The sequence below is a fragment of the Bufo gargarizans genome, chromosome 6, assembly GCF_014858855.1.
Source record: "Bufo gargarizans isolate SCDJY-AF-19 chromosome 6, ASM1485885v1, whole genome shotgun sequence".
NCBI lineage: Eukaryota > Metazoa > Chordata > Amphibia > Anura > Bufonidae > Bufo > Bufo gargarizans.
In genome coordinates this window covers 296,832,785-296,858,222 of record NC_058085.1, presented here as the reverse complement: position 1 = coordinate 296,858,222, position 25,438 = coordinate 296,832,785, and the positions used below count along the sequence as shown (strand labels likewise).

The window sequence follows — 25,438 nt, the reverse complement described above, 5'->3', positions numbered from 1 at the left end:
CATAGGAGAAATAGCCTTGTACTTAGGGATATGGACAGAAATGTGAGCTAAATGTTATGTTAAAAAAATTACTGGGATGAATTTCTAAGGCAGGGTTTGGAAAATTGCTGTCTTTCTGAAATTCAGGTTTGGCCAGTTTTGGCACAATATGTACAAGCAGTGCAGAGATCAAGAGATCATGACTTTATGAATAAAAAAACTATTCATGTGACGTGACAAAGGAAAGAGTGATATACTGAATATTTAGATCTGGAAATGTATACTGTATTATATGCAAGTCTGTCTTCTAGATGAGAAAGCAGGCATTTAGCTGGCAGTATGGTGCCAGTAAACCATTGTCACCTGCAGGCTGTTTAGAAGGCTAAGGCAGGGCAAACTGAAGATCTGCCCCAGGTGAGGCAACACCTACCTACTTATATGTAGGAAGACATATATTGTACATAGTTTAATATATATGTTATCTAAGAAGTCAGAAAGGAGATTTCTGTTGTGAGGGGATGTAGGTTCCTCAGTTCCATAGTCAACCAGGGCCAACATGGACATCAGGTTCAGCAATGAAGAGATCTTAGGGGTTCTACTTCCTCTGGATCATGATAATGTAGGAGCCTTCAAGATGACGATGTCATGATCTTCTTTATATATGCTCTCTAGTACTGTAGATATTACAGGATCCAATACAGTATAGGGTAGGACATGATACCTCTGATGGAAGCTCCCTGGTTGTCATGCTCTGAAGGCAGGATGTTTGCATCACAAAGGCCCATTTAATACGACTTTGGGCATACAAGGTTGTACATAACAGGGCCAAAATCACAAAACATTGCTTACATTTTTTATATTGATAGCTCAACCTTATGTCATGACTTAAGCGTGACAATTGTTCCCTAAGGAGCCATAGGATATTTGCCTAACGTCTGGAGAAAGAAGTCAAACCAGATTTCCTGGCATTAGAAGGCATCAGCAATTTACAATATTCACAGTCACTTTGTAACCTTCACTGGAACCTCATTTTTTAGATCTTCATCATATATTGGCACCATGTAAATATAACTCGTCACACACTTACTAGTGTGGTATTTAAATACCTTGTTGCTAACATTGACATTAGCATTTCTGGTGAGAAGCAGAGACACCATGTCCACTTGGCCCTCCTGAGAAGCTAGATGGACAGGGGCTATTCCTTGCTTGGTAACTGCATTGGCATCAGCACCATATTCCAGTAAGGTGGTAGCTATGTCCATTTGGTTTTTCTTTGCAGCAATGTGCAGAGGGGTGTAGCCATTCTAGAAGGAAACAGACAATGAGTGTTCGTTTCTACCATGGCACTTAACATCAGTAAATTAGATTGTGTACATCCCACCAAATAGGATCCTTTAAGTCTTGAATTATATAATGAGAAACAGACCGCCCTCCACTGCTAAACATCTGCAGAAGCAGCTGTCATGTCCCTGGTTGTTTCCATTTTTGGCTTTAAAATAGTCCCTGTGGTTTTCCAGAACAGAGTCTTAGTCTGTACATGTGATACATATATACAAATGCTGATATATAGCAACACACTTATGGTAAGAACACACACACACATATATATATATATATATATATATATATATATATATTTATTTTCATAAATTTTTTTGGTGATGTGATTTTTTTTAATGTCACGATCTATACAGTAGTTAAAAAAAAATCCTAAAATCCACTTAGGAGTTTTTGCACTGGCCACTAAGCCTAATAATAGGCACCACTTATTGGTTTGTACAGATTACTTTTTAGCAGTCATCTCATTATCGTCATAGGCAGGATTACAATGACAGATAACACATACAGTATCCGCCGTTCACAGTAGATGATGAAAGTGACCACAGGTCACAGAGCATATCTAGAAAACTCTCCGATAGAAGTCAATCAATAAATACTGGAGGGGAGCTTTGTACATTGATTACCCCTATAGCTGTATAACAGCAAATATGGCTGGTGGAGAACTAGAGAAAAGATTCTTCTTTATCTCCAGCACCACTCGTATCATTGGACTTTACCTGGGGCTGCAGTTGTGCAGTACCATACACAGCCTATAGACAAGGCTGGCGCTGTTTTATTTTTTTTTTATCCTAGACTGCCCCTTTAACTTTACGAAGACAATGTTCATAAATGTCTAAAATAACTTACACATAAGAAAAAAATGAGCCTCTGCTAATTTCTGTCCCTAATAAAATCTGCGTCTATATATACCACTTCGTTACCACGCTGTCTCTTTACTCCTTTCCTGTAAAGGTCAGTGTGGACACTCTCTCCCCTTCAGCAGATATCAGATTTGCATGCCACATCCCACAGACCATGTTTTACAGATGTCTGATTCCAAATGAATTCCAGTTTTATTAGTCACCACTTACTGGGGGTATGATAGCTCTCTAGGACACATCGACGGCTCACAGAGTCAGCCTACTGGTGCAGAATCCCAGCAATGGCACGTCACATTGTAAAAGTATCATAAAAGTCATATCAGCAATGTTTAGGGGCAATATACATAATAGGTGTCCCTAAAGGGGTTATCCGAGACTAAAAAATGTCCCCCACATGCATCACCCGCGATGCTAGGGAGGCTCGTCCCCGTCCCCGTCTGCCATTGGCTGCCCCCCCCCCCCCCCCAACACCGGATGTTTTCATCTGCGCAAGGGGAGAAGCAGCAGCGGTGCAGGTGAACTACTGTATAGACGTGTATTACTTATAATCTTATAAATCCTATAATCATTCATTATTGTTTTTCAATTTGTCTGTAAAACATGTTGGCTGTCCGTGATTTTGGGATAAGTGGCCCGGAAAAAGAAAAATTCTGGTTGGCAACCCTGATCGTAGCTTAGTGGTATTCATGTGAATGGAGTTAAGAAGCAATACCAGACATAGCCCATAGATAATACAAGCACTGTTTTGGGGGACAAAAACTTTTCATGCCTTACGGCAGGCATCCTCAGACTGCGGCCCTTCAGCTGTTGCAAAACTACAACTCCCAGCATGCCCGAACAGCCTACAGGTATCAGCCTACAGCAGGGCATTTTGGGAGTTTTAGCTTTACAACAGCTGGAGGGCCACAGTTTGAGGATGCCTGCCTTACGGTATAATACAGGCCTGTTTTAGAGGACCTGTCCCCTCTCCTGACATGTCTGTTGTAGTAACCACTTGCCCTCCCCATGTAAAAACAATTCTGGAGCATCTATTCTTATGACTCTATTTTGTGTCATTCCTATATTATTCCTGCTAGAAGTTTGAATGAATTACTAGCAGTATTCAGTGAAGGTCCAGATGGGCGACACCAGTTGGGGGGTGTCCCTTCACAGTCACTAGTCAATCAGTGCTGCCAGTGTCAGACTGTGCAGGGACACACTTTCAACTGGTAAAAACCATCTGGACCTTCACTGCAAACTGCTAGTAAGGCCTCATCCATACGACTGTCCGCGTGCCGCCCATACTTTCCTGTTCAGCACATCCCGGAGAAATACTTGTTCTTGTCCACAACACAGACAAGAGTAGGACATGTTCTATCTTTTGTGCAGAGCCACGTAACAGACATACAGATGCGGACAGCAAACGGTGTTCTGTCTGCATCTTTTGCGGCTGAATAGAAATAAATGGGATACAAAATGCAGTCGTGTGCATGAAGCCAAATTCATTTATAACTTCTAGCAGGAATAATAAAGGGATGGAACATCACAGAGTCAAAAGAATACATGCTCCTGAATTACCATAAATAGGGAATAGTGTTGAGCAAATCAAAGTCCACAAAGTCGATTCGCTGCGAAGCCAAACTTCCTTGTGCTTCGTAGCAGTGAATCGATTTTCCCTGAATGGCAGTAAAAAATAAAAAGATTATACTTACCTCATCCATTTGATCGCTAGTAGCTGGCAGCCACCATCTTGATTAAAGATCTCGCACGAAATCCCGTGCGTGGTGACGCATGATGTCACTACACTAGCTGACATGATGACGCCATCAAGGACAACGCGAGATTTTGCGCTAGATCTTCAATCCAGATGGTGGTGGCTGGCTCGTCACAATCAAATGGATGAGGTAAGTATAATAAAAAAATTTTTTTTTATTTCACATTGTGTTATTACAGTGAGATGCCGCGATCAGCTATGAACGCGGCATCTGAGGGGTACGATGACGGGGGGAGGCACAGTCCACTTTGTGGGCAGCTGAATCGAATTTTCAAATACTTTGCTCATCACTAATAGGGAATGAAGTTATTACCACAGACATGTTGGGAGGCTACATGTATATGAAGAGGCTGGCTTTGGCTAGTAATATGGTTTGGACTAAGCACGGTATACAATGGCATTTCTGCAAGTCCAGTAGCTTCATGGACCAACACAGAGGTCCGTTATTTGGTAACATGCATATCTACATTCATAGAAGGCAAAATGGCACAAATGGAACAATCTGCATACATGAGCCAATCTGATGACCGTCACTGAGAATTTACCATTTATCATACACATATGATGTAAGTGCTTTTACCTTTGCAGCTCCGTGAGGTGATGCACCTTTATCCAGGAGTAACAGCGCCACTTTCTGGTTATCGTAGTGTGCCGCAACATGCAGTGGCGTTAAACCGCTCTGAAGACATGCAGAAACAATCAAGATCACACACTGTGTCAATTAGGAAATCGGTGGCAAGTATCATACTTAGGGCTTATTCAGACGACCATTTGAACGGGTACAGACTAGAGATGAGCGAATTTTATATTTTTTTTATTCGTTTACACTTAGTGTGGTGGTAAAAGCAGAATTGCATTATGGATTCCGTTACCACGGACCATAACGCAATTCTATGATGGCATGCATAGGCATTCCGTTATTCATTCCGTCATAAAAGAAGTCTATGGGCTGCAAAACGGATCCGTCCCGTTTCCGTTGTGCAGGGGAGCCCTCTCCTACATAACGGAAACGGGACGGATCTGTTATGCAGGCCACAGACTTCTATTATAACGGCATGAATAACGGAATGCCTCTAAAGGCGTGAACGAATTTCATAACATGAAATTATCTCATCTCTAGTACAGACCCATTAATTTCAATAGGGCCACAAAAGACGTGGACAGCACACTGTGTGCTGTTCGCATCCGTTGTTCCTTTCCGCGGCCCTGCAGAAATCGCAGACAAGAATAGTCATTTTCTATATAGTGCCAGCCGCAAAACACTTACGGTCGTGTGAATTTAGCCTTATTCTGCCCAACTGGAGGCAATGAAATGTGAGCTATTTCTTTATGTTAGTGGCTAACAAATCACAGTAGTATTTATAGGGTTAGAAATGTATCAATATAATGTACCACAGAGAAAAATGACCTTTCACATAAAGCATAACTTTTACTATCATTGGTTAAAATATTACCCCATCTACACTCACCTAAAGAATTATTAGGAACACCATACTATTACGGTGTTGGACCCCCTTTTGCCTTCAGAACTGCCTTAATTCTACGTGGCATTGATTCAACAAGGTGTTGATAGCATTCTTTAGAAATGTTGGCCCATATTGATAGGATAGCATCTTGCAGTTGATGGAGATTTGAGGGATGCACATCCAGGGCACGAAGCTTCTGCTCCACCACATCCCAAAGATGCTCTATTGGGTTGAGATCTGGTGACTGTGGGGCAATTTTAGTACAGTGAACTCATTGTCATGTTCAAGAAACCAATTTGAAATGATTCGAGCTTTGTGACATGGTGCATTATCCTGCTGGAAGTAGCCATCAGAGGATGGGTACATGGTGGTCATGAAGGGATGGACATGGTCAGAAACAATGCTCAGGTAGCCCGTGGCATTTAAACGATAGCCAATTGGCACTAAGGGGCCTAAAATGTGCCCAGAAAACATCCCCCACACCATTACACCACCACCACCAGCCTGCACAGTGGTAACAAGGCATGATGGATACATGTTCTCATTCTGTTTACGCCAAATTCAGACTCTACCATTTGAATGTCTCAACAGAAATCGAGACTCATCAGACCAGGCAACATTTTTCCAGTCTTCAACAGTCCAATTTTGGTGAGCTTGTGCAAATTGTAGCCTCTTTTTCCTATTTGTAGTGGAGATGAGTGGTACACGGTGGGGTCTTCTGCTGTTGTAGCCTATCCGCCTCAAGGTTGTGCGTGTTGTGGCTTCACAAATGCTTTGCTGCATACCTTGGTTGTAACGAGTGGTTATTTCAGTCAACGTTGCTCTTCTATCAGCTTGAATCAGTCGGCCCATTCTCCTCTGACCTCTACCATCAACAAGGCATTTTCGCCTACAGGACTGCCGCATACTGGATGTTTTTCCCTTTTCACACCATTCTTTGTAAACCCTAGAAATGGTTGTGCGTAAAAATCCCAGTAACTGAGCAGATTGTGAAATACTCAGACCGGCCCGTCTGGCACCAACAACCATGTCACACTCAAAATTGCTTAAATCACCTTTCTTTCCCATTCTGACATTCAGTTTTGAGTTCAGGAGATTGTCTTGACCAGGACCACAACCCTACATGCATTGAAGCAACTGCCATGTGATTGGTTGACTAGATAATCGCATTAATGAGAAATAGAACAGGTGTTAATTCTTTAGGTGAGTGTATATATAATCTTAAACTATGTCAGATGATTAGACAATGCCTTACTTAGGACGTATCCAGGTTAGTACAATCCGATATAGAAAATTGTGGCAACTTACAGTTTGATGACTGTGGACCTGGCCAGACGGTGAACGAGAGGTGAAGTCTGGGCCGGGGAGGGGGAGGGGGAATCTCGAATGTGTCCCTCAATGTACCCCTGCCTACAGGCGGAGCACCCGCCCCGAAAGGGGCGACCCCACCTCTCGGTGGCTAAGCCCTCACTGTCGCCTACTTTTACTCTGCCTGTAGAGATTGAAGATGTTCGTCCCTTCTTAGCACCTTACTATACCAGGAGGTCTGTGATATAATTACCATATAATTTTTGCCCTAGAATATCAGATGGGCAATTACCCAGAGTGAAGTCTGCAACAATTGTTTCTTTATCTAGCAACTATCAGAATTGAAGTTTGCCAAGATTTGATTATTTATCTTCAGCCCCCTGATGAAACAGTTTTTACATATACTGGGGAAACACGTCGGGACAAGCTGCTAAGAAGGGACGAACATCTTCAATCTCTACAGGCAGGGTAAAAGTAGGCGACAGTGAGGGTTTAGCCACCGAGAGGTGGGGTCGCCCCTTTTGGGGCGGGTGCTCCGCCTGTAGGCAGGGGTACATTGAGGGACACATTAGGGATCCCCCCCCCCCCAGACTTTACCTCTCGTTTACCATCTGGCCAGGTCCACAGTCATCAAACTGTAAGTTGCCGCAATTTTCTATATTGGATTGTACTATCCTGGATACATCCTAAGTAAGGCTTTGTCAAATCATCTGACATAGCTTAAGATTATATATATATATGGGTTAATATTTTAACCAATGATAGTAAAAGTTATGTTTTATGTGAAAGGTCATTTTTCTCTGTGATACATGTTAGTGGCTAGCAATAAAATCACTTAATAGGGATATTACATAGCCTGGTTTAGAGGGAAAGTAAGTCTTTGTACACCCTAAATGGTTACCGCTACGCAGTCATGTGTCTCTCTGGGAGGAAAGGAAAACTAGTGAAAAACAATGTTGGATTACAGAAACCAAGGCCCGTAGTGCCGGGTAATGCCAACACACATGACTTATATTAGGTCTTCTGCATTCCAGCATTCAGCAAGTCTTTGGGGGGAGATTTATCAAAACTGGTGTGAATCCGGTAGCCTGATCTGACGAGCTGTTCCTGTCACAAATGGCAGCAGTCAGCTGGACAAAAACCACTACATGCAGCGGCATGTATGCAGGAAAAGCGGCTGGACCACAGAGAGATCCCATTATAGTCGACAAGGAGCCAGCGGGACACTGTCATATCCGGCAATGCCAGATATGGTGAGCTCCGGTAGCCTGATCCTTAGCTGGATCAGGCCACCGGAATTCAAACATAATAGTGAATTGGGCTTTAGTTGCCCATAGCAACCAATCAGATTCTACCTTTCATTATCCAAAGGAGCTCTGAAATATGAAACGAGGAATCTGATTGGTTGCTATGGGCAACTAAGCCAGTTCTACTTTACAGCAGTTTTGATAAATCTCCCCCTTTGTTTCTATTCTACAGGAATATATAGTTATGTAGCAATTTAGTTAAAGCCAAACTATTTCTAACTGCTTGTTTGGGGTGAGATGGTTCGAGTACTACTAAGTTACTACTATGGAGTCAGCATGGTAGAACTTGCAGGATAACAGGCCGAACTGGATGGACAAATATCATTTTCGGCCTTATATACTATGTTACTATGTTAATATGTTATGATAATTCTGGACATGTTTGGTTTGTGTTCTCTATTCAAAAAATTACATTAACCCAGTTAGGGTTCCTGCACATGGTACAAATCTGTGTGCTGAAAATCAGGAAGAAATCTGCACCAAAACCACACAAAAATGCACATAAACTATTTATTGTGGTTTTGGAGTGTTTTCTGTGGGTTTTTTTATGCAGTTTTTGGTGTGGATTTCCATTTGGATTTTCTGTTTGTTATCAACCTATTTGAAGTCTATGGTGGTAATTGGTAAACCCCTCTACAGAAGGTGCAGAATCACACAAACAATTGACATAATGTAGATTTTAAAATCCGCACAAGAGGTAAATTTCCGTGCAGAAGAAAAAAGTTAAGTGTACAGGAGATTTGTCAAATCTCCTTCACTTTCCTGGCACTGTGTTAGGGCTTGTCCACACTACCGTCTCGTGTTTTGCGGTCCGCAAATTGTGAATACGCAAAACATGGGTGCCGCCCGTGTGCCTTCCGCAATTTGTGGAACGGAACAGACGGCCCATTATAGAAATGCCTATTCTTGTCCGCAAAATGGACAATAATAGGACATGACTTATATTTTTTGCGGGGCCACGGAATGGATCAACGCATTGAAGTGAATGGGTCAGCACCCGAGACGGAAAAAAAAGGGGCTCGGATGCAGAACCAAACCACGGTTGTGTGAACGAGCCCTTACACTGTGTTTTTCCTGCTTAAAAATATTTGTAGAAAAACAATGCAGTCCTCATCATGTACCTCTGGCAGCCTTAGGGTGCGTCAGTCTGAAGAGCTGTTTAAAGCTAAAACTAGTAGTGGATTCAAGAAAGAGAATCCAGTCCACTTCTGACATTGGCTTTAAAAACTGCATTAAAATGCATCAAAGCCCAAAATATGAAGGCACCCTTACTCTCCAGAATGTTAACAAGTATGAAACTAGAATTGGGCAAGTCCACCAAAAGCACCAGATGGAAGCTGCATATAGGCCAGGTCATTTTCTGGTGGGGTCTATATCACTTTTTAGGTCATTCACCAAAAAAATCAAGCAATTGTTTAAGTAAGATATACAATAGTTTGTAGGTATACAATAGTTTTCAAGGACAAAAAAGGCATACAGCCATCTAGATTGACCTTTTGACCTGTTATCCTACAAAGTTGATACAGAGGAAAGCAAAAAGAAAATCTTCACAAGGTAGAAGTCATTTTTCCTCATTTTAGGGAAAAAAATTCCTTCCAGACCAGGCAATCAAGATATTGTGGCATATTTGAACTGTGGGCCTACGATGTCATTCCATCATACACAAGAAAGGACAGTATGGCACCAGTTGTATGGTAATTATTTTGCTTTATTACAGGAGGTCTCCAAGTCCAACCCCACTCAGAAGATCCAAAAGAAGTCACCATGAAATGCAATCAAAGGGCAGCATGTTATAGAGCAGAAGAAGCTGAGCAGATTGATTTGATTGTTTTATAGGAAAAGATTCAGTATTCTACTTGATTGATTCAAATCTCTGCACTTTCAATGCCTTGGAGTCCAGTGGGAGGTCCTATGAGTGACTGGTAGCCTTACTTGAATGAACAGGCAGAGACAGCTGTTAGTCACTAACTAGGACTGCCCACATGACTATTAAGCCCAAAAGGATTTACACAACTAAGGCCACGTTCATATTTCCTAGTCCGTTTGACATCCATGAAAAAAATCAGTCTGTGTTTCATCCATGAAGATGTCCTTGAAGGGTCCATGTTTGGTCCATGCGATCGTTTTTGCCCTCTTTGTGTCGCCCATATTCCACAGACAATGCACAGCTGAAAATTAAAGGGGTTGTCCAAGTTATATTTATTGATGACCTATCAGATTGGCGGGGGTCCGACACCCGGCACCCCCGCCGATCAGCTGTTGGAAGAGAAGGCACGCCGTGCCAGCGCTGCCTCCCCTTCACTGTTCATCTGCAGCGGTGAGCAGGTGTAATTACACCCAAGCCATCCCATTAATTTCAATGGTACGGATCGCTTCTATACTCTTGGACAACCCCTTTAATTTCAAGAGAATTTCCTAGCAACGATCCATGAAACACAGAAGAAACACACATGCTATCCGTGTTGTGTCCATGTTTTTTCATGGACCCATAGAGTATAATGGGCCTATTTGGTCCACATCATGGACCAAAGTAGTGTATGCCTCCATGCTCCTTCTACTCTACAACATGCTACCTGCAAATTAGACTGAGAGGTTTGCTTAGATTGACAGCGCTCCTTCCCGGTAATCACCTGCTAGCTAGCGGAAGAGACTGCTGCTATTATATACAGCGATCTCCTCCTCAGTATGGGGGCGAGTGATCGCTAATACCATCGCTCGTCCCCATACTCAATCATTGTTTTCCGGCAGCAGAGTGCTAATTACACAGCATGATCTGCCGCCAGCAATCGATTAATTTTAAACATGTTGAAAGACTCCAATTACTTGATAAACAAGCGTTTGCTCGTTCATCGGGCAATTCACGGCAGTATTACACTCTTCGCTAACGAGGTGAAATAGGGTCTTAACTAATAGATGATGATAGATAATGTTTACATTTGTAAATTTTCATTCTTTCGTTTTTTTTTATGTTTTGACTATTTTAATCGCTATACATCTGAATTAAGCCTCATTCATATATTAGTTTTTGGTCAGTGATTTCCATCAGTGATTGTGAGCCAAAACCAGGAGTGGAGCCTCCACAGACATAAGGTATAAGGGAAAGATCTGCACCTGTTCTGTGTTTAGAGCCGGACCTGGTTTTGGCTCACAATCACTGAAGGAAATCACTGATCAAACACTGATGTGTGAATGAGGCATAAGCAATAGAAACTAGGCCTGCACTTACCTTTCCGGCTGCATCTGGGGATGCATTTTTCTCCAGAAGCAGCTTGGCTACTTCAATCTTTCCATACTTTGCAGCAACATGTAGTGGAGTAAATCCTTTCTGTAAATAGACATTTTACAAGTGGTCAAACAGGTTCCGCTTCTTTGTTCCAATATGTCTCCTTTTGTTCCACTGAACTTTTCCATTGTGTATTCACTAACAGAATTACAGATAATTTGGTCCAAGCAGTGATCTACAATGTAAACCACTGGAACCTTCACGCAATTGCCAGGATACATAATACCAACATAATATGAAGCGATACACTAAAAAAGGAATCAAAATCTACCAAAATAAATACTGGATAAACATCAGTCATAACACAACCAGGAATAAAGAAAGCTGCATTAACAGTTAATGAATGGGGCAGGATTATCTGACTGGTCAGAAGAAAAATCTGCATGTGCAAATGTGCTGATATGTATTTGTGGAAGAACATAACCTGTTACCTGTGGACAGGGGTGGATTTGGCATTTGTGGCACCCCAAAGTTATATCTGATGGTCCCCATCGAACTGCCCCGTTATACCGCTAAGCTGTGCCCCATCAGCCCGCTAAGCCCCACACTCTGATTAGCCTGGCCACTTCTACTGCTGCTCTTTGAAGGCTCCTGTGCATCTGATGTGGCTGCAGAGGTGTTATGTCCTCCCCTTTAATGTTTTTTTCACCCGCTTGTGGCTAGTAGAGGGCCCCCTGATGTCTGGGCCCCAAGCATTTGCTTGCTTTGCCTGGTGGTGAATGCTACTACTCCCTGTGGACCAGGTACTATAAACCTACTACCTGCAACCTTAAGGTAGTGTCATATATTTTATATTCATGCACAGTCCATGAACATATTTGTGGCCTGACAGCACCCAATAGCGTGCCCTAGGCGAACGTTATTTTCGAATTGTTTTTCAGACAATTCTTTAAAATGGTACAATCTAGAGCAACTATGGAGTATGACATAATGTAAGACTTCCATATGGGTCTTTTAACTTACCTTTGTGACTATTGCATAGGTAGCCCCATGTTCTAGTAGCACAGAAGCTACATCATCATGCCCTTCCCTGGCAGCCAGGTGCAGTGGAGTGTAACCAGAGGTGGTGGAGGCATCTGGGCTTGCCCCTTGCTTGAGTAACTGCTGAACTATGTCTGCTTTCCCTAGACGAGCTGCTATGTGCAGTGGTGTTTGGTCATCCTGAGAACACAAACAGACAAACGTTTTCAACATTTTGGGGAATACCTGGAATGGTGTGCACTGCATTCATAAAGTGAAGACTAGACTTGAAGGATATCAAGTATGCTCTGCTTGATTTCTATAGGAAACAGAGGGGGAGTCACCTCTAGAATGTGTTCCTTCTGATGGGAAACTACTTAAATTTGGCTGGTTCATTAATCATTTCCCACATATGGTCTATGCCAATCATGAGCAAAACTTAAAGGGTTTATTCCATGACTAATGTAAAAAATGAAATTGAGACATATACTACATGACAACCTCTTTCTAACAAAGCTAGAACCAGCCCTGTACCTCACAGGGATCCAAAGATCTCCCCATCCATTACTCTGCTAGATTTATATTAATCTGACAGCTCAGGGGAGTGTCTTCTCTGCTGCAGCTCAGGGCGTGTCTCAGCTCTCCCTATCACAGCTCAGGGGGCGTGTCCATGCTCTCCCTATCACAGCTCAGGAGGCAGATGAAGGAAGAAACTGAGGATGTGTGACCATCTCAGTGAGCAGGACAAAGAAATAATAAGAAAAAAACAAGCGCAAGAGCAGGTGGCGCTATACAGATACATTTTATTAAATAATTCAGTGGGTATGTTTTTAATTACTTGCAATTGCAAAAGTATTCAGATCCAGGTGGTGGTTTGAATACTGTAGAATAATTTTTGTGGGACCACCCCCTTAAGGACTGCTTTCTAGTATGCAAAACTTCCCCCTGAGTAGTCCAGGAGAAAACATTGAATTAAAGATATAGGGCCAGATTTATCATTAGCTCAGGTCAGAATAATGGAGTGAAAAAGTCCAGTTTTCTGAAAGTGGGGGCGTGTTTTCTTATGTAAATGAATCTCTAGACAGATTTACTATTGGGACTATTTAAAAAGTCGCTAAAAAGTCGCAATTTCACTCCAGTGAGGACCATGCTTATATTATGAGACTTTTTAATAGAACATGCGACTTTTTCATAAAAACTTGCAACTTTTTCGTAAAGATGTGCGACTTTTGTAAAGCTGCTTACTGACGGATAAACTGCTACCGTCAAACCACATTTATTACAGTCTTAAAGGGCGGATCATAAATCTGACTTGGCTAAAACGGACTTTAGCCATATGTTAAAGTGGAGTGAGCTGTCAGAGTCATGATAAATCTGGCCCATAATGTTAGCCTTAACCACTAAACCACCCTAACCCTAAAAGAGATCAAATATTAGCTCACAACCATTTAGGAGCTAAAAACATCTCAATATTACCAGGTGGTGGAGACAGGAGCCAGAACTGTAAGTTCACTGCCAGTATACCTGGTCTGTGTAAAAACCTCATCATTATATCACATGTAATACACCAGCAGCAAAACTACTGTGGAATGTATTTGTTGCTGGTGAGGAGGTATCATTTGCTACACTGTAGTATTTGGCCTACTACTGGGTAGGCATCTTGTCCTGCACTGTTGTATTTGTTTTGTGCTGCTAGGGGTAATATGGAGACTATATGGTGGTATTTGGCGCTGTGCAGCAGAATGTGCATACTGGTGAGGCTCTGGCATGACCATGCATTTGCTGGAGTATACAAAGTTTGAGAAGCCCTGATGTAGAACATGTAGAAAGTTATGAAAGTCAGTATAACTTGGTGGGATGGTGGAGAAAGTTTTTCCGTCTATGTCTTAAAAAAAAAAAATGCCTTAGGACAACCTAATACAGAAATAAATTAGAAATAATAATATGTAAAACCAATACAGCTTACCTTTGCTTTAGCTTCTACCTGAGCTCCATTTTGCAAAAGGTATCGGACAACTTCAGACTGTCCGGCTCTGGCAGCCATATGGAGTGCTGTTTCACCTCTCTAGAACATTTAGGGAAAAAAGCAAAAAAGGCAGTTATCACCGCAACCAACTAACATTAGAGAGGACCTTAAAGGGGTTTTCTGAGACTTTATAATCTGATCGTGGGGGTCCAACACCCGGGACCCCCGCTGATCAGCTGTTTGAGAAGGCAGCAGCACTTGCAGTAGAGCCACAGCCTTCGCTAAGCCAGTGATAACACGTTCTTCGGTCATATGGCCTAGGAGCAGCTCAGCCCCATGGAAGTGAATGGGACTGAGCGCAATACCAAACACAGCCATTATACAGTGTACGGCGCTGTGCTTAGTGAGCATGGAGAAGGCCATGGTGGTTACAGGAGTGTCAATGCCTTCTTAAACAGCTGATCGCTGGGGTCCCAGGTGTCGGACCCCCATCGATCAGATACTGATGACCTATCCAGAGTCTTAGTAAAACCTTTTAACATACTTGCATTCCACATGCAATAACAATCCTGGAACATATTTTCTTATGACTCTACGTTGTCATACTATTTCTCTATTATTCCTACTAAACTTTTATAAATTTATTGCCAACTGTGTCACCCCCCACTCCTGCGCAATCTGCTACTGATTGGATAGTATCAGAGTGTACACCCCCAACTGGTAACACGCACTTGACAATTCATTCAAAAAATTCTATTAGAAATGATAGAGGAATGGCACCACCACATAGAGTCATAAGAAAGCATGCTCCAGAATTTCCATAATTTAATGGGGAACACAATTATGTACTAAAACAGACATCTCAGGAGTGGTGACGGGTCTTGTGTAAAATGTACAGATTTGATTATAAAAGAACATCCCGTTGAACAATATTAATGTGGCAGCATTCTCTAACAATTTCTAATCGTCTTGGATGCATTACTGATGTATTAAGTTACTTGATGTTCAATATGGTAAACCGCTGCAGATATGGGTTTACTCCAACCAAATACAGTAAATGTAGCACATGTACATAATACTACACATGGAAAATATACTGTGCGATAGTATACATGAGGTGTATTGTAGGCTAGGTAATGCTTCTCTTGGTTTCTGGGAAAAATATAAGCAAATTAGCATGTGTAGAGATATGAGAAATGCTCAGCTTTCTTTTCCTTTTTGTCAGAAAAGGTAATTTGAATATCTTTATTAGAAACCCTAAGATATACAACCTTTCCAGCAGAAGTAAGATATGCTAATTTGCATATACTTTTTCTAGAAATCAAGAGCAGCCTTGCTTGCCCTTCAATACACCTTGTACCTACTAGGCTTTCTCCATAATGAGAAAGAGTACCCACCAAACAATGCATATTTATTCTCTGATTCTTTCCAGAAAATATATGAGCCCTAGGAGACCAGAGAGCCTTATTTACTCATTTTCAGGATAAATGAAGCATATTTGATTTGGTCCAAAAAATTTGAGTCAGACCCAAAACTTATTTCAAAAAGTTCCCTCATCTCTAGTTCAAACCTGAGCAACAGGATCAGTAAGGTGAGTATGAATTAATTTGCTATTTCATAAAATACCATATAAAAGGCCAGTGACGTCACATTAACCGGTGACATGGCCTAGGCGCAGCTCAGTCCCATTCAAATGAATAGGGCTAAGCTGCATTACCAAGCACAGCCACTATCCAATGTATGGCACTGTGCTTAGTAAGGTACGAGGAGGCCGCGGAGCTCACCGGAGCACCCATGCCTCCTCAAACTGTTGATTGGCGGGGTGGAGGGTGTCTGACAACCCTGCCGATCTGATATTAATGACCTATCCTGAAAAACCCCTTTAAAGGAAAACGAAAAGGAAAAAAAGCAGAAAGCCTGTAGTAAAAGCTATGGCCACCAGAGACTTTAATTATATTATTACTTTACACACTTATATAGCGCTGACATATTCCGCAGCTCTTTACAGACCACAGCATCCCACTGTGCCCAATGTGGCGCACAATCTAAGTTCCCTATCAGTATGTCTTTGGGGTGTGGGAGAAAACCGGAGTACCCGGAGGAAACCCACACAAACACAGGGAGAACATACAAACTCCAGGCAGATGTTGTCCTTGGTTGGATGTGAACCTAGGCCCCCAGTGCTAACCACTGAGCCACCGTGCTGCCACTACTAATAACTCCATGTCATTGTGGGCAGTACCCTTTAATGCAATAAACTGTATATAAAGTTGTGTAAATTTGGCATAGAACATGTATAAAAACATGAGGTTTGCCTCTGATACATTTTCTAAAATCTAATATGCTTTCACAAGAAAAGAATGTAAAAAAAAAGGTCATAGCTGACTGTCTGGGAATCGTTCTGGTCCCAACAGTTTGTCAGAGGCCCAGACTACATTTATGTATCTTGGAAAATAAATAGCATCAAAGGCCTATTTTTGGTGGAACTCAGCTCTAAAATGATCCCAGCTGCAAAGGACACATGGGGTAAAAGAATCAATATCTCAAACATATAAATCTGCTGTTTCATGTCATGTAATGGGAGATACCGGGCATTTATGTGCCATATGTGCTTTAAACAATTCCTGTTGGCAGTCAGATAAATTAAAAAGAGAAAAAACTCTTGTGAATATCACATTTAGTATCCAGGCCTGAAAGATCCATCTAAAAATAATTGCAATGCAATGTTATACTGTGTGCTGGGACTGGTAACTCTTTACTGGCGATACACAGTAGAAACGTCCTGGCTCACTTTGTGCCAGAGCTGCTCTATAGTGTCATTTAGGTTTTTTAACATTGCATGCCTGTTTACCCTGTGTACCAGGAAAGTTTCCAGCGCATCCGTTAAACAGACCTCTAGACCACCATTACAGTTGCCAAGAGACTGTTCATTTGGTATCTGTTTGGCGGCATCTAACGCGGCTTATTGCTTTAGCCGCATAGAATAGAGCAGCAGACTGTGCTAGTCCATGCACAGGTGTCCAGTAAAAATGTATGCTGCAGTATAAGGTTTTTTTTTTTAAATATCGGAACATATGGTGAACAGATGCCACTGTGCGTTAACTTTGCTGTGAATTTTCCCTTTGCTGGAAGAAAAAGCAGCATAAAGGTACGTTATTGGAAAAATAGCATGTGCAGTAAGCTCCTTAGGAGCCAGTGCAGAGGATGAGAGTTGTAATGGCCCTGATGAGATGTTGTGTCATGGTGTACTCCCTCAGGCTGGCGATCGGTGCAGTGGAAAGGTGGTTTGAGGAACCAGGCCAGAAGTAAAAGTCTCTTTTTATTGCAAGTGCAAAAGACAACTTGTAGTACATCCAACAGTAGTTTATACAAAGTGCAATTTCTTTCCCCCGATAATGAGGTATGGTGACTGGATAGGTGCCAGTTGCTAGCGACTTTCCCTTGAACCTCTGGCTAACAGCTGTAACTGGCACTTGTGGATAAAGGCGTACACTGTGTAATGCAGGCTTTCGGTTGGTCTGGCCTGGATGTAATCTAGGTGATGGGTATCTGAGCTGCAGTCCCTCACCTGCAGCAGGGTCTGTAAAGCTGTGGCTTGCTAGTCACTCTGCTGACTATCAATGTTGTAGCCTCTAGGAAAGCTGTATTCTGGGGTTCTTGCAGTCTCTCTGGAGTAGTGGAGAGTTGGATCTAGTGCTAGACCCTAAGACCCTTGGAGTACGAGCAATTGGACGTGCTTCCTTCCTTATTACTGTCCTAGCAAGAACACCCTATCCTGGCAGGAAGCAGGACCAGCCCACTCATACTAAGAGGGGAGAAACAGGGTGGTTAACCCTGTCCCTGCCAACCATACCATTTCATGCTGTGTACATAACATTAACATATTAATACATAACAATTGCAGATACCCCTAGGTTTGGGGTAATGCACATGTGTTTTTTATACCTTTATTTGGGCGCATCCAAAACGCAGCACAGCCGCGATGTGTGGCAGCACCCTTAGGAGTTGGCTGATTTCTCTCTGGACTGTTGTTTATCCTGTTGTCTGAAATCAAAGCCAGCAACCAGATTCCTGGACCCCTGTGTGTTCCATGTACACTTGACTTGTTCAGTCAAGCAAAAAGCAGAAGGAACTCTGTCTCTTTTCCACAAAACCTGAGCCTACTCCCTAAACTTTTATTCCTGGACTAGTTTTTGTATCCTCTACCCTATCCAGTATGCTTTACCCTGGAACCATTAAAGAAGACCCACACTTTACATAAACTTTAGATATGTTACTTACAGAGTGACATATCAAAGGTTCTGATCGGTGCTGGTCTGAGAGCTTAGCTCATTGAGAATAGACTTTGTACGGACACCATCTACACTTCCATCTTCAGCAGTGAAGAGAGACAGAGCTTAATGAGAGCATTTAACTCCTCATTTTAGCAATCAGTGGAGGTCTCAGCACTTATCACTCACTCATCAAAACCTTTGATATGTCGCTATGACGTATCAAAAGTTTCTGTAAAGTGTAGTTACTTTTTAAGCTTGATTCCTGAACTCAGTGCCCAGACGATCCAGAGACTGTTCCCTGTATATATGAGTATAAGAACATGTCTTTGCACATTTGCCTCTGCTGTCCAACAGCAACTGGTTCTCCAACCATCCTGTGTGGTCTAACTGTAGCTAGGACAGTCCAATGTAGATAACGATCCAGACTACTGTGTAGAAACCAAATGTTTTTTATCTTTTCCGCTGTAACCAGTAGAAGATACTCCTAGAGACAAACAGACCTCAAAAGCTAATGGAAGTACAGTAGAAACCTGTGTACCTCTAGATCTACTGGCTAGTGAAGCCACATAAGGCATTCTTTGTTCTACTGGAGCTGCCTACCAATTTGCTTGTATGCAAATACAAATCAAACCACAATGCAAAAGAAATGTTACAATATAGCTGCTGCATAAAATAACAAATCTAGAACTGTTTTGGTGGTGTCTTTACAATGTAGAGACACGCAGGGAGCACCGTCAACTCTGGCATAAGTACAAATTCCTAAATCTCCCTATTGATTCCAGAAGAAGGCCTATGGAGGAGGTCAGACAAAGTTATGAGAAATTAGATTCGGCTGCTACAAAGAAATTAGATTCATGAAGAATTACTTAATGAAGCGCATTCCTTTGTATGTAGCGGGCGCAATGACAGGGAACGGGGATCGCGCCCCCCCCCATCATTGATAAAAATCAGGGTTACATTTTTTTTATAAATACTCAACGTATCCATTTGCTCGTGTAGAGGTCATCAGGGCCATCTTGATTGAAGACACCACGCAAAATCTCACACTGTAACGTGATGACGTCATCACGCTGGCCGGGTGTGGTGACGTCATCACATAACGTCTTCATGCACAGCCAGCGCGCCGGCGTAGTGACGTCTTATATCACCCTGCTCAAGATTTTGCATGGTTTCTGCCGCAACTGCCTCTTCAGGTGCAAATGGATGAGGTGAGTATGTATTTTTTTTTTTATTTCTACCGCCATTTCAGGAGAAATAGATTTGTTATCAGGAAGCCCAAGGAAATTCAGCTTTGCAGTGAATCGAATTTTTCCTGAAATCCGGATGTAATTCCACTTCGGATGCTTCCATTCGCTCAACACTATTAAGGACTGAGCACTTTCAGTAGTTGTCAGCTCATTTTTCCAACAGTTACAGGGTATTTCTTCCAGCTCCTCCATATGCATGCATACTGATAGTGCTTGTGGTCCATGTGGTGAAGACGGGAGTAACTCTCTATCAGAGACCTCTGCTGAGGAAAAAGAGACTGAGCATGTCAAAACTCTACATGCCAAATCCTTCTTTCCCTGGCTGTCATCTGTTAGAGGAAAGTTGGCATATCCCCATACACAGAAGATAGTCATCAGGCCCCGCTGAAATCAGTGGGTTTGGCCAACTTTACTCTTACGTGTTTGGACACCTTTACATAAAATGTAAAGGAAGATGTTGCAGTGCTGAATATATAATTTAACAAACTGGCATTACATTATTTATGCATTAAGTTAAGACAGTAGTCCTGTCTCAAACCATCAACAGAAATACAGATGGGTCAGCAGTGCTACAAATGTAGCTGTACTTCAAAATTCTGTGTTGCCCATAGTGATCGGCAAATCAACTCACCACATTGGTTGTGTTGGGAGATGCTCCATGGTGCGTTAACTGAGAAACAATATTGACATGTCCCATGAAGGCAGCGACGTGGATCGGTGTCAGGCCAGACTGTGAATGAGACAATATTACTTATTATGGTTCACAGGTCCATTACAGAGATCCCTAAAGGAAGATCTTTACAGAGCCCCTGGTCTCATCTTTCTAGTTTATAAACAGAATTAAAAATTGTCAGCAAAGACTACACCGGAGAAAGAACATGTAATTGTGCATGGCAATACTGGTATTCCAACTTTGTGTAAAATTGAGTTTTACAACTCCATGAGCAAAGATGGCTGCATTCATGGTTGGCACATGTTGCATCAGAAGAGGAGGTTGGGGATTTTCATTTCTATCTATCTGTCTATCTCATATTTTAATAAAGGCTGTACATCACAGCAGGTGTGAAGCTAGGATCTCTTTCACATCTCTGTATATTGAAGTGGATACATGGAATTCAGCACCCCAACCATTAGTGTCTTCTGCCCTGACTTCCAAAATAGTATATATCTATGCTATTATCAAAACTTTTGCTGTTGACCTCAAATACCTGACCCACCCCCACCCCCTTCCCAAAAACCGAAACCAAACATGCACACATACTCATGCCCCTCTAGTCCTGTGTTACATGAGAGTACATAAAGTTAGAGGGGCCCATAGCAAAATAGTGCTCCTTTCTAATATAGAATAACATCACTACACTTACCACCCGGGACAGGAGGATAAACTTTTTGTATAATATATGAAAACATTCATCGGGCTCATATAATACCCTCCAGCGCAAAGACCGCAAATGGCTGCCCCACACTAGGACACCGCAATCATACATATTACCAGGCTAACTATATTAGGATAAGTGTATTTGGAGCGCTGCACCAGTCTTTATATCAGATATTATGAACACTTACCTGATTCTTAATGCTCTCCCAGTCCCCAAAGTTACCCCGGTGAAGATCGGCAGTACTCTTATGTTGGAACAAAAAGAAACCAGTCAAACTGAGTGACGTCACTACTGCTGTCCTGGAGGCCACACTGGGACACTCCAATCCAATACGCTTCGGAAAAACATGGTTTCCTTCTTCAGGGATATGACCTGATTTTGTTCCCACACACATGGCGCACTGTTGGCTGGGTCCTTTCCACGGGACTGTTAGTGGAGCTCGTGGACTTGTTTGTATCCACATTACCACCCGAATACCATCTTTGTAAGTATTTGGAACCCTTTGAAGAACCCAGACTGTATAAGGAATATATCCGCCAATCGTTCACTAGAATATCCGTTTGGAGAATGGGAGAACATTAAGAATCAGGTAAGTGTTCATCCAATCTGATATATAGACTGGTGCAGTGCTCCAAATATACTTATCCTAATATAGTTTTTCTGGTAATATGTATGGTGGTGTAATGGAGCAGCAGCCCCAATGGAGTTGCTATACAGGTGCCATCATTTAGATGAGTGTGAGGAACATTTAAGCTGTTGTTGATATGGTTGAATTTTGGGCATGAACTGTACAATATGTGCTTGATTAAGGACGATTAACTTCCCCATCTCCTTTCCATGACCCATGGATTAAACCCACACCCCCTTGTTTTCTAAGGTATGAAGAGAAGGACCCGGCACAGGATGTCATTCAAATTAGGAAGGCAGCCAACATGGAAGGTGCTCCTTGCATTGGCTGCTATCTTGCTATATATGCCTGCTAGCTATTCTCCCTCTAAACAATTTCCAAATCTGAAAACATTGTAGTCCAACTGCAACCTAAATGCCATCAAACTGGGCCTCTATGCCGCCTCACCAGTGCCAACATCATACTCACTTCAGTTACTGCTTGAATAGACGCCCCATGTTTCAGGAGAAGTTCCATTACTTTAATCCTGTTTTTCTTGCAGGCAATATGAAGGGGTGTGAAACCATTCTGTTGGGTAGAAAAACATATAGATCTATGAGTATCTCCATATAAAAGTATGAAAGCTTCTCATATAGGATTCCACCATCCAAGGTGAAAGAGTCCTGGTGGAGAAAGCTACTGCAATATACATAACATGCGAGAGATCTCGACCTATTGCCTGACCGAAGAGTAAGCACGGGTTAATGCCTTCAAAAAGTGTCTGCCTCTGCTTTGGTAGCAGTAGATGTTCTTATAAAAGATATATCAAGCATACAATATATTTTCATAGAGCTTCTAGTTAAAAGTTTGGATAGTTTGGACTCCTCACATTAAGTGCTCCCTGTAGGTTCACATATAACCTCTAAAGCACAGCGCCACTTGCTTTTCTGTTACAGACTGATTTTTTCAGTTTTTCAAGGGCAAGCATTCCCCAAGCTCAGCAAAAATAGAAATGTATAATGCTGCACGCCAGTGAACTGTGCTGATGACTTGGCATGATGGCGATGTACTCTGATCGAACCTTGATGAAAGCTTGCTGGCTAGGTAGCATGGTGAGACACAAACATTTTCGAGTGTTATTTCTAATGCACATTCTATGCAAATACTGAAACTTTATTCCTTAAAATTAGGACCCAGGGTAAAGAGCTAATTTCTTTCCGAGTTGCAATTAGAGAGGTGAAATACAAGTACAGCCTAAAAACGGATGCCACCTTGGAATACTGGTTAAACCTTAAAGTGAATTTCCACCTGTTATCACCATGATGGTCAGGTCCAACATTTTGCTCTAATTATTTTCTTAATTTATCTGTATAGTGGACGGAGCTTCATTTTTCTTCCAGATCCCCCGCACAGACATAGCTTTAAGAAAATGTGCTGTCTGCAGCCTCCACTAGAGGGAGCATGGGGGTATCACTGAATACTGTGCTATTATTGAGGTCAATGTATAAACTGTATACAGAAAGCTCAAAGCTCACTTAAAGGAGATCTGTATCTTTACGGACCTGCCTGTTTTAGTAAATAACTGCATTCCCCATGAAATAGCAATGAGGAGCATTTTTCTTAGACCTCCAGGTTGTGCTATTACTCCTAGAAATTTGGGAATGGTACATTTCTAGGATGATTAATAGATGAACTGCACCACACAAAGTTCTTAAACGGGTTGTCCCACAAAAAGTATTCTACATTTTTCAAACAAGCACCTGAATCTGAATACTTTTGTCACTGCATGTAGTTAATTTAGTATTAATAAAATTTAGTATACCCACGGACATATTAACTGAAACCTCTCTGTGTAGCGTAACCCGCTGTTTGCCCTTTTTCTAAGTTCTACGTCCAGCTCACTCAGTTTGACATACAAGCTCAATTCCATCCTTCAACTGCCTCCCTCTGCAGCAGAAAGGACATGCCCCCTGAGAAAGTGACCACCCCCTGACCTGACAGCCTGAAATAAATGTAGCAGAACAACTGCAGCAATTAATGGGCAAACCCATGTGAGGTACAGGGCTGGTTCTAGCTTTGTTAGAAAGAGATTTGTATATACTACATGATGTCTGATTTTCATTGTTTACATTGCTCATGGGATAACCCCTTTAAGAAAAATATGCTCATCAAAAGGTTATTTCATGAGGAATGCATTTACTGAAATGGATTAGTGAGGAACGATGAAAGGTCCTCTTTTAAAGGCTATGGACACATTTGTGCACTAAAAATCAATAACCCCATATCATACCGTAATGCAGCACATAATAAAATTGCACTTTCTTTGTTTACTGGTATCAGCTCACATGCTCTCAGAAATGCTCTTCTATGAGTTTTGCTCACTGCTGACATCTTCTGTGAGGCTCTGTGGGTGTTCTTGTTGATTTCACAAGAACCAGCACAGCTCTGCTGCCCCGCCCCCACATCCTGTTACACAGCACACCTCTGCTGCCCCGCCCCCACATCCTGTTACACAGCACAGCTCTGCTGCCCCCACATCCTGTTACACAGCACACCTCTGCTGCCCCGCCCCCACATCCTGTTACACAGCACAGCTCTGTTGCCCCGCCCCCACATCCTGTTACACAGCACAGCTCTGCTGCCCTGCCCCCACATCCTGTTACACAGCACAGCTAGCAGCCACTTACAAATAGGCTGCTGGAACTTGCAAGTAACTTGGTAGTAAGATTTCATTCCAATCCACAACATGGTGAGGCTTACAGTATGCTACAGCCTGTAATCAGCAGATCTATTTCTCACTTTCCATTCTGTAGAAAGTCCATTATTTGTAGACAAAATAGATATTTCTGATAGTAACGTTAGTGCAGCAATCTACAGTGAGAACCATGGCGTTATAAGCCTGATATAGATCTCATTACTGACAGCTCTCACATGGTCACTACATGCACTCTCTTCTGAACACAGTATTATGTGCAGTCCGCACAGTGAGCTGTCACTTTTCCCACACAGATTAGTACATCTGTATGATCTGTACACATATGCAGACGTTACACATTTTTATACAGCAGGTTGTTACGGACACAGCGATGCCTAATATCAGAATTTTTTATTTTTTATTTTACACAATAAAAGCATTTTAGTTTTAGTTTCTAATTTCTGAAAGCCATATTTTTTTTATTTTTTGGGAGATTGTCTTAGGTAGGATCTCATTTTCAGCGGGATGAGATGATTGATCTGTACTATTATAGGACACATATGACTTTTTGATGACTTGGTATTAAACTTTTTGTGATGTAAGGTGATAAAAAAAAATAGATTTTTGGGCACATTTTTTATTTTAGTTTTTTATGGTGTTCACCAGATGGGTTGGATTAGTTACGGACTTGATGATACCTAATATGTAAATTTTTTAAAACTTTATTTTATACAATAAAAGCATATTTGAAAAAAAATCATGCTTTTGTGTCTCCATTTTCTGAAAGCCATATTTTATTTTATTTTTTTGACGATTGGCTTATGTAGGGGCTCATTTTTTGCTGGATGAGGTCACGGTTTGATTGGTACTAATTTTGGATACATATGACTTTTTTGATCAGTTTTTATAAAATTTTTGGGGAAGTGCGGTGGACAAAATTGCAATTCCATCATAGTTTTTATTTATTTTTTATGGTGTTCCCCATGCGGTAAAAAATAAAATGATCCTTTTAT

At 41.8% G+C, this 25,438-nt stretch overlaps 1 protein-coding gene across 7 annotated transcripts in view; it reads right to left on the bottom strand.

The window, feature by feature from the left end:
- ANK3 (ankyrin 3) overlaps window positions 1–25,438 on the bottom strand; it is a 695,467-nt gene that overhangs the window by 143,593 nt on the left and 526,436 nt on the right. For 5 of the 7 annotated variants that reach the window (XM_044296177.1, XM_044296180.1, XM_044296178.1 and 2 more), the window contains 7 exons: window positions 22,220–22,318; window positions 20,376–20,474; window positions 14,224–14,322; window positions 12,261–12,458; window positions 11,241–11,339; window positions 4,514–4,612; window positions 1,086–1,283 (listed from right to left, as the gene is read on the bottom strand). In XM_044296177.1, coding sequence (XP_044152112.1) covers window positions 1,086–1,283; window positions 4,514–4,612; window positions 11,241–11,339; window positions 12,261–12,458; window positions 14,224–14,322; window positions 20,376–20,474; window positions 22,220–22,318 — 891 coding nt within the window. The remainder of the gene's footprint in view (window positions 1–1,085; window positions 1,284–4,513; window positions 4,613–11,240; window positions 11,340–12,260; window positions 12,459–14,223; window positions 14,323–20,375; window positions 20,475–22,219; window positions 22,319–25,438) is intronic. The other 2 variants (XM_044296181.1, XM_044296182.1) reach the window with 1 other exon arrangement.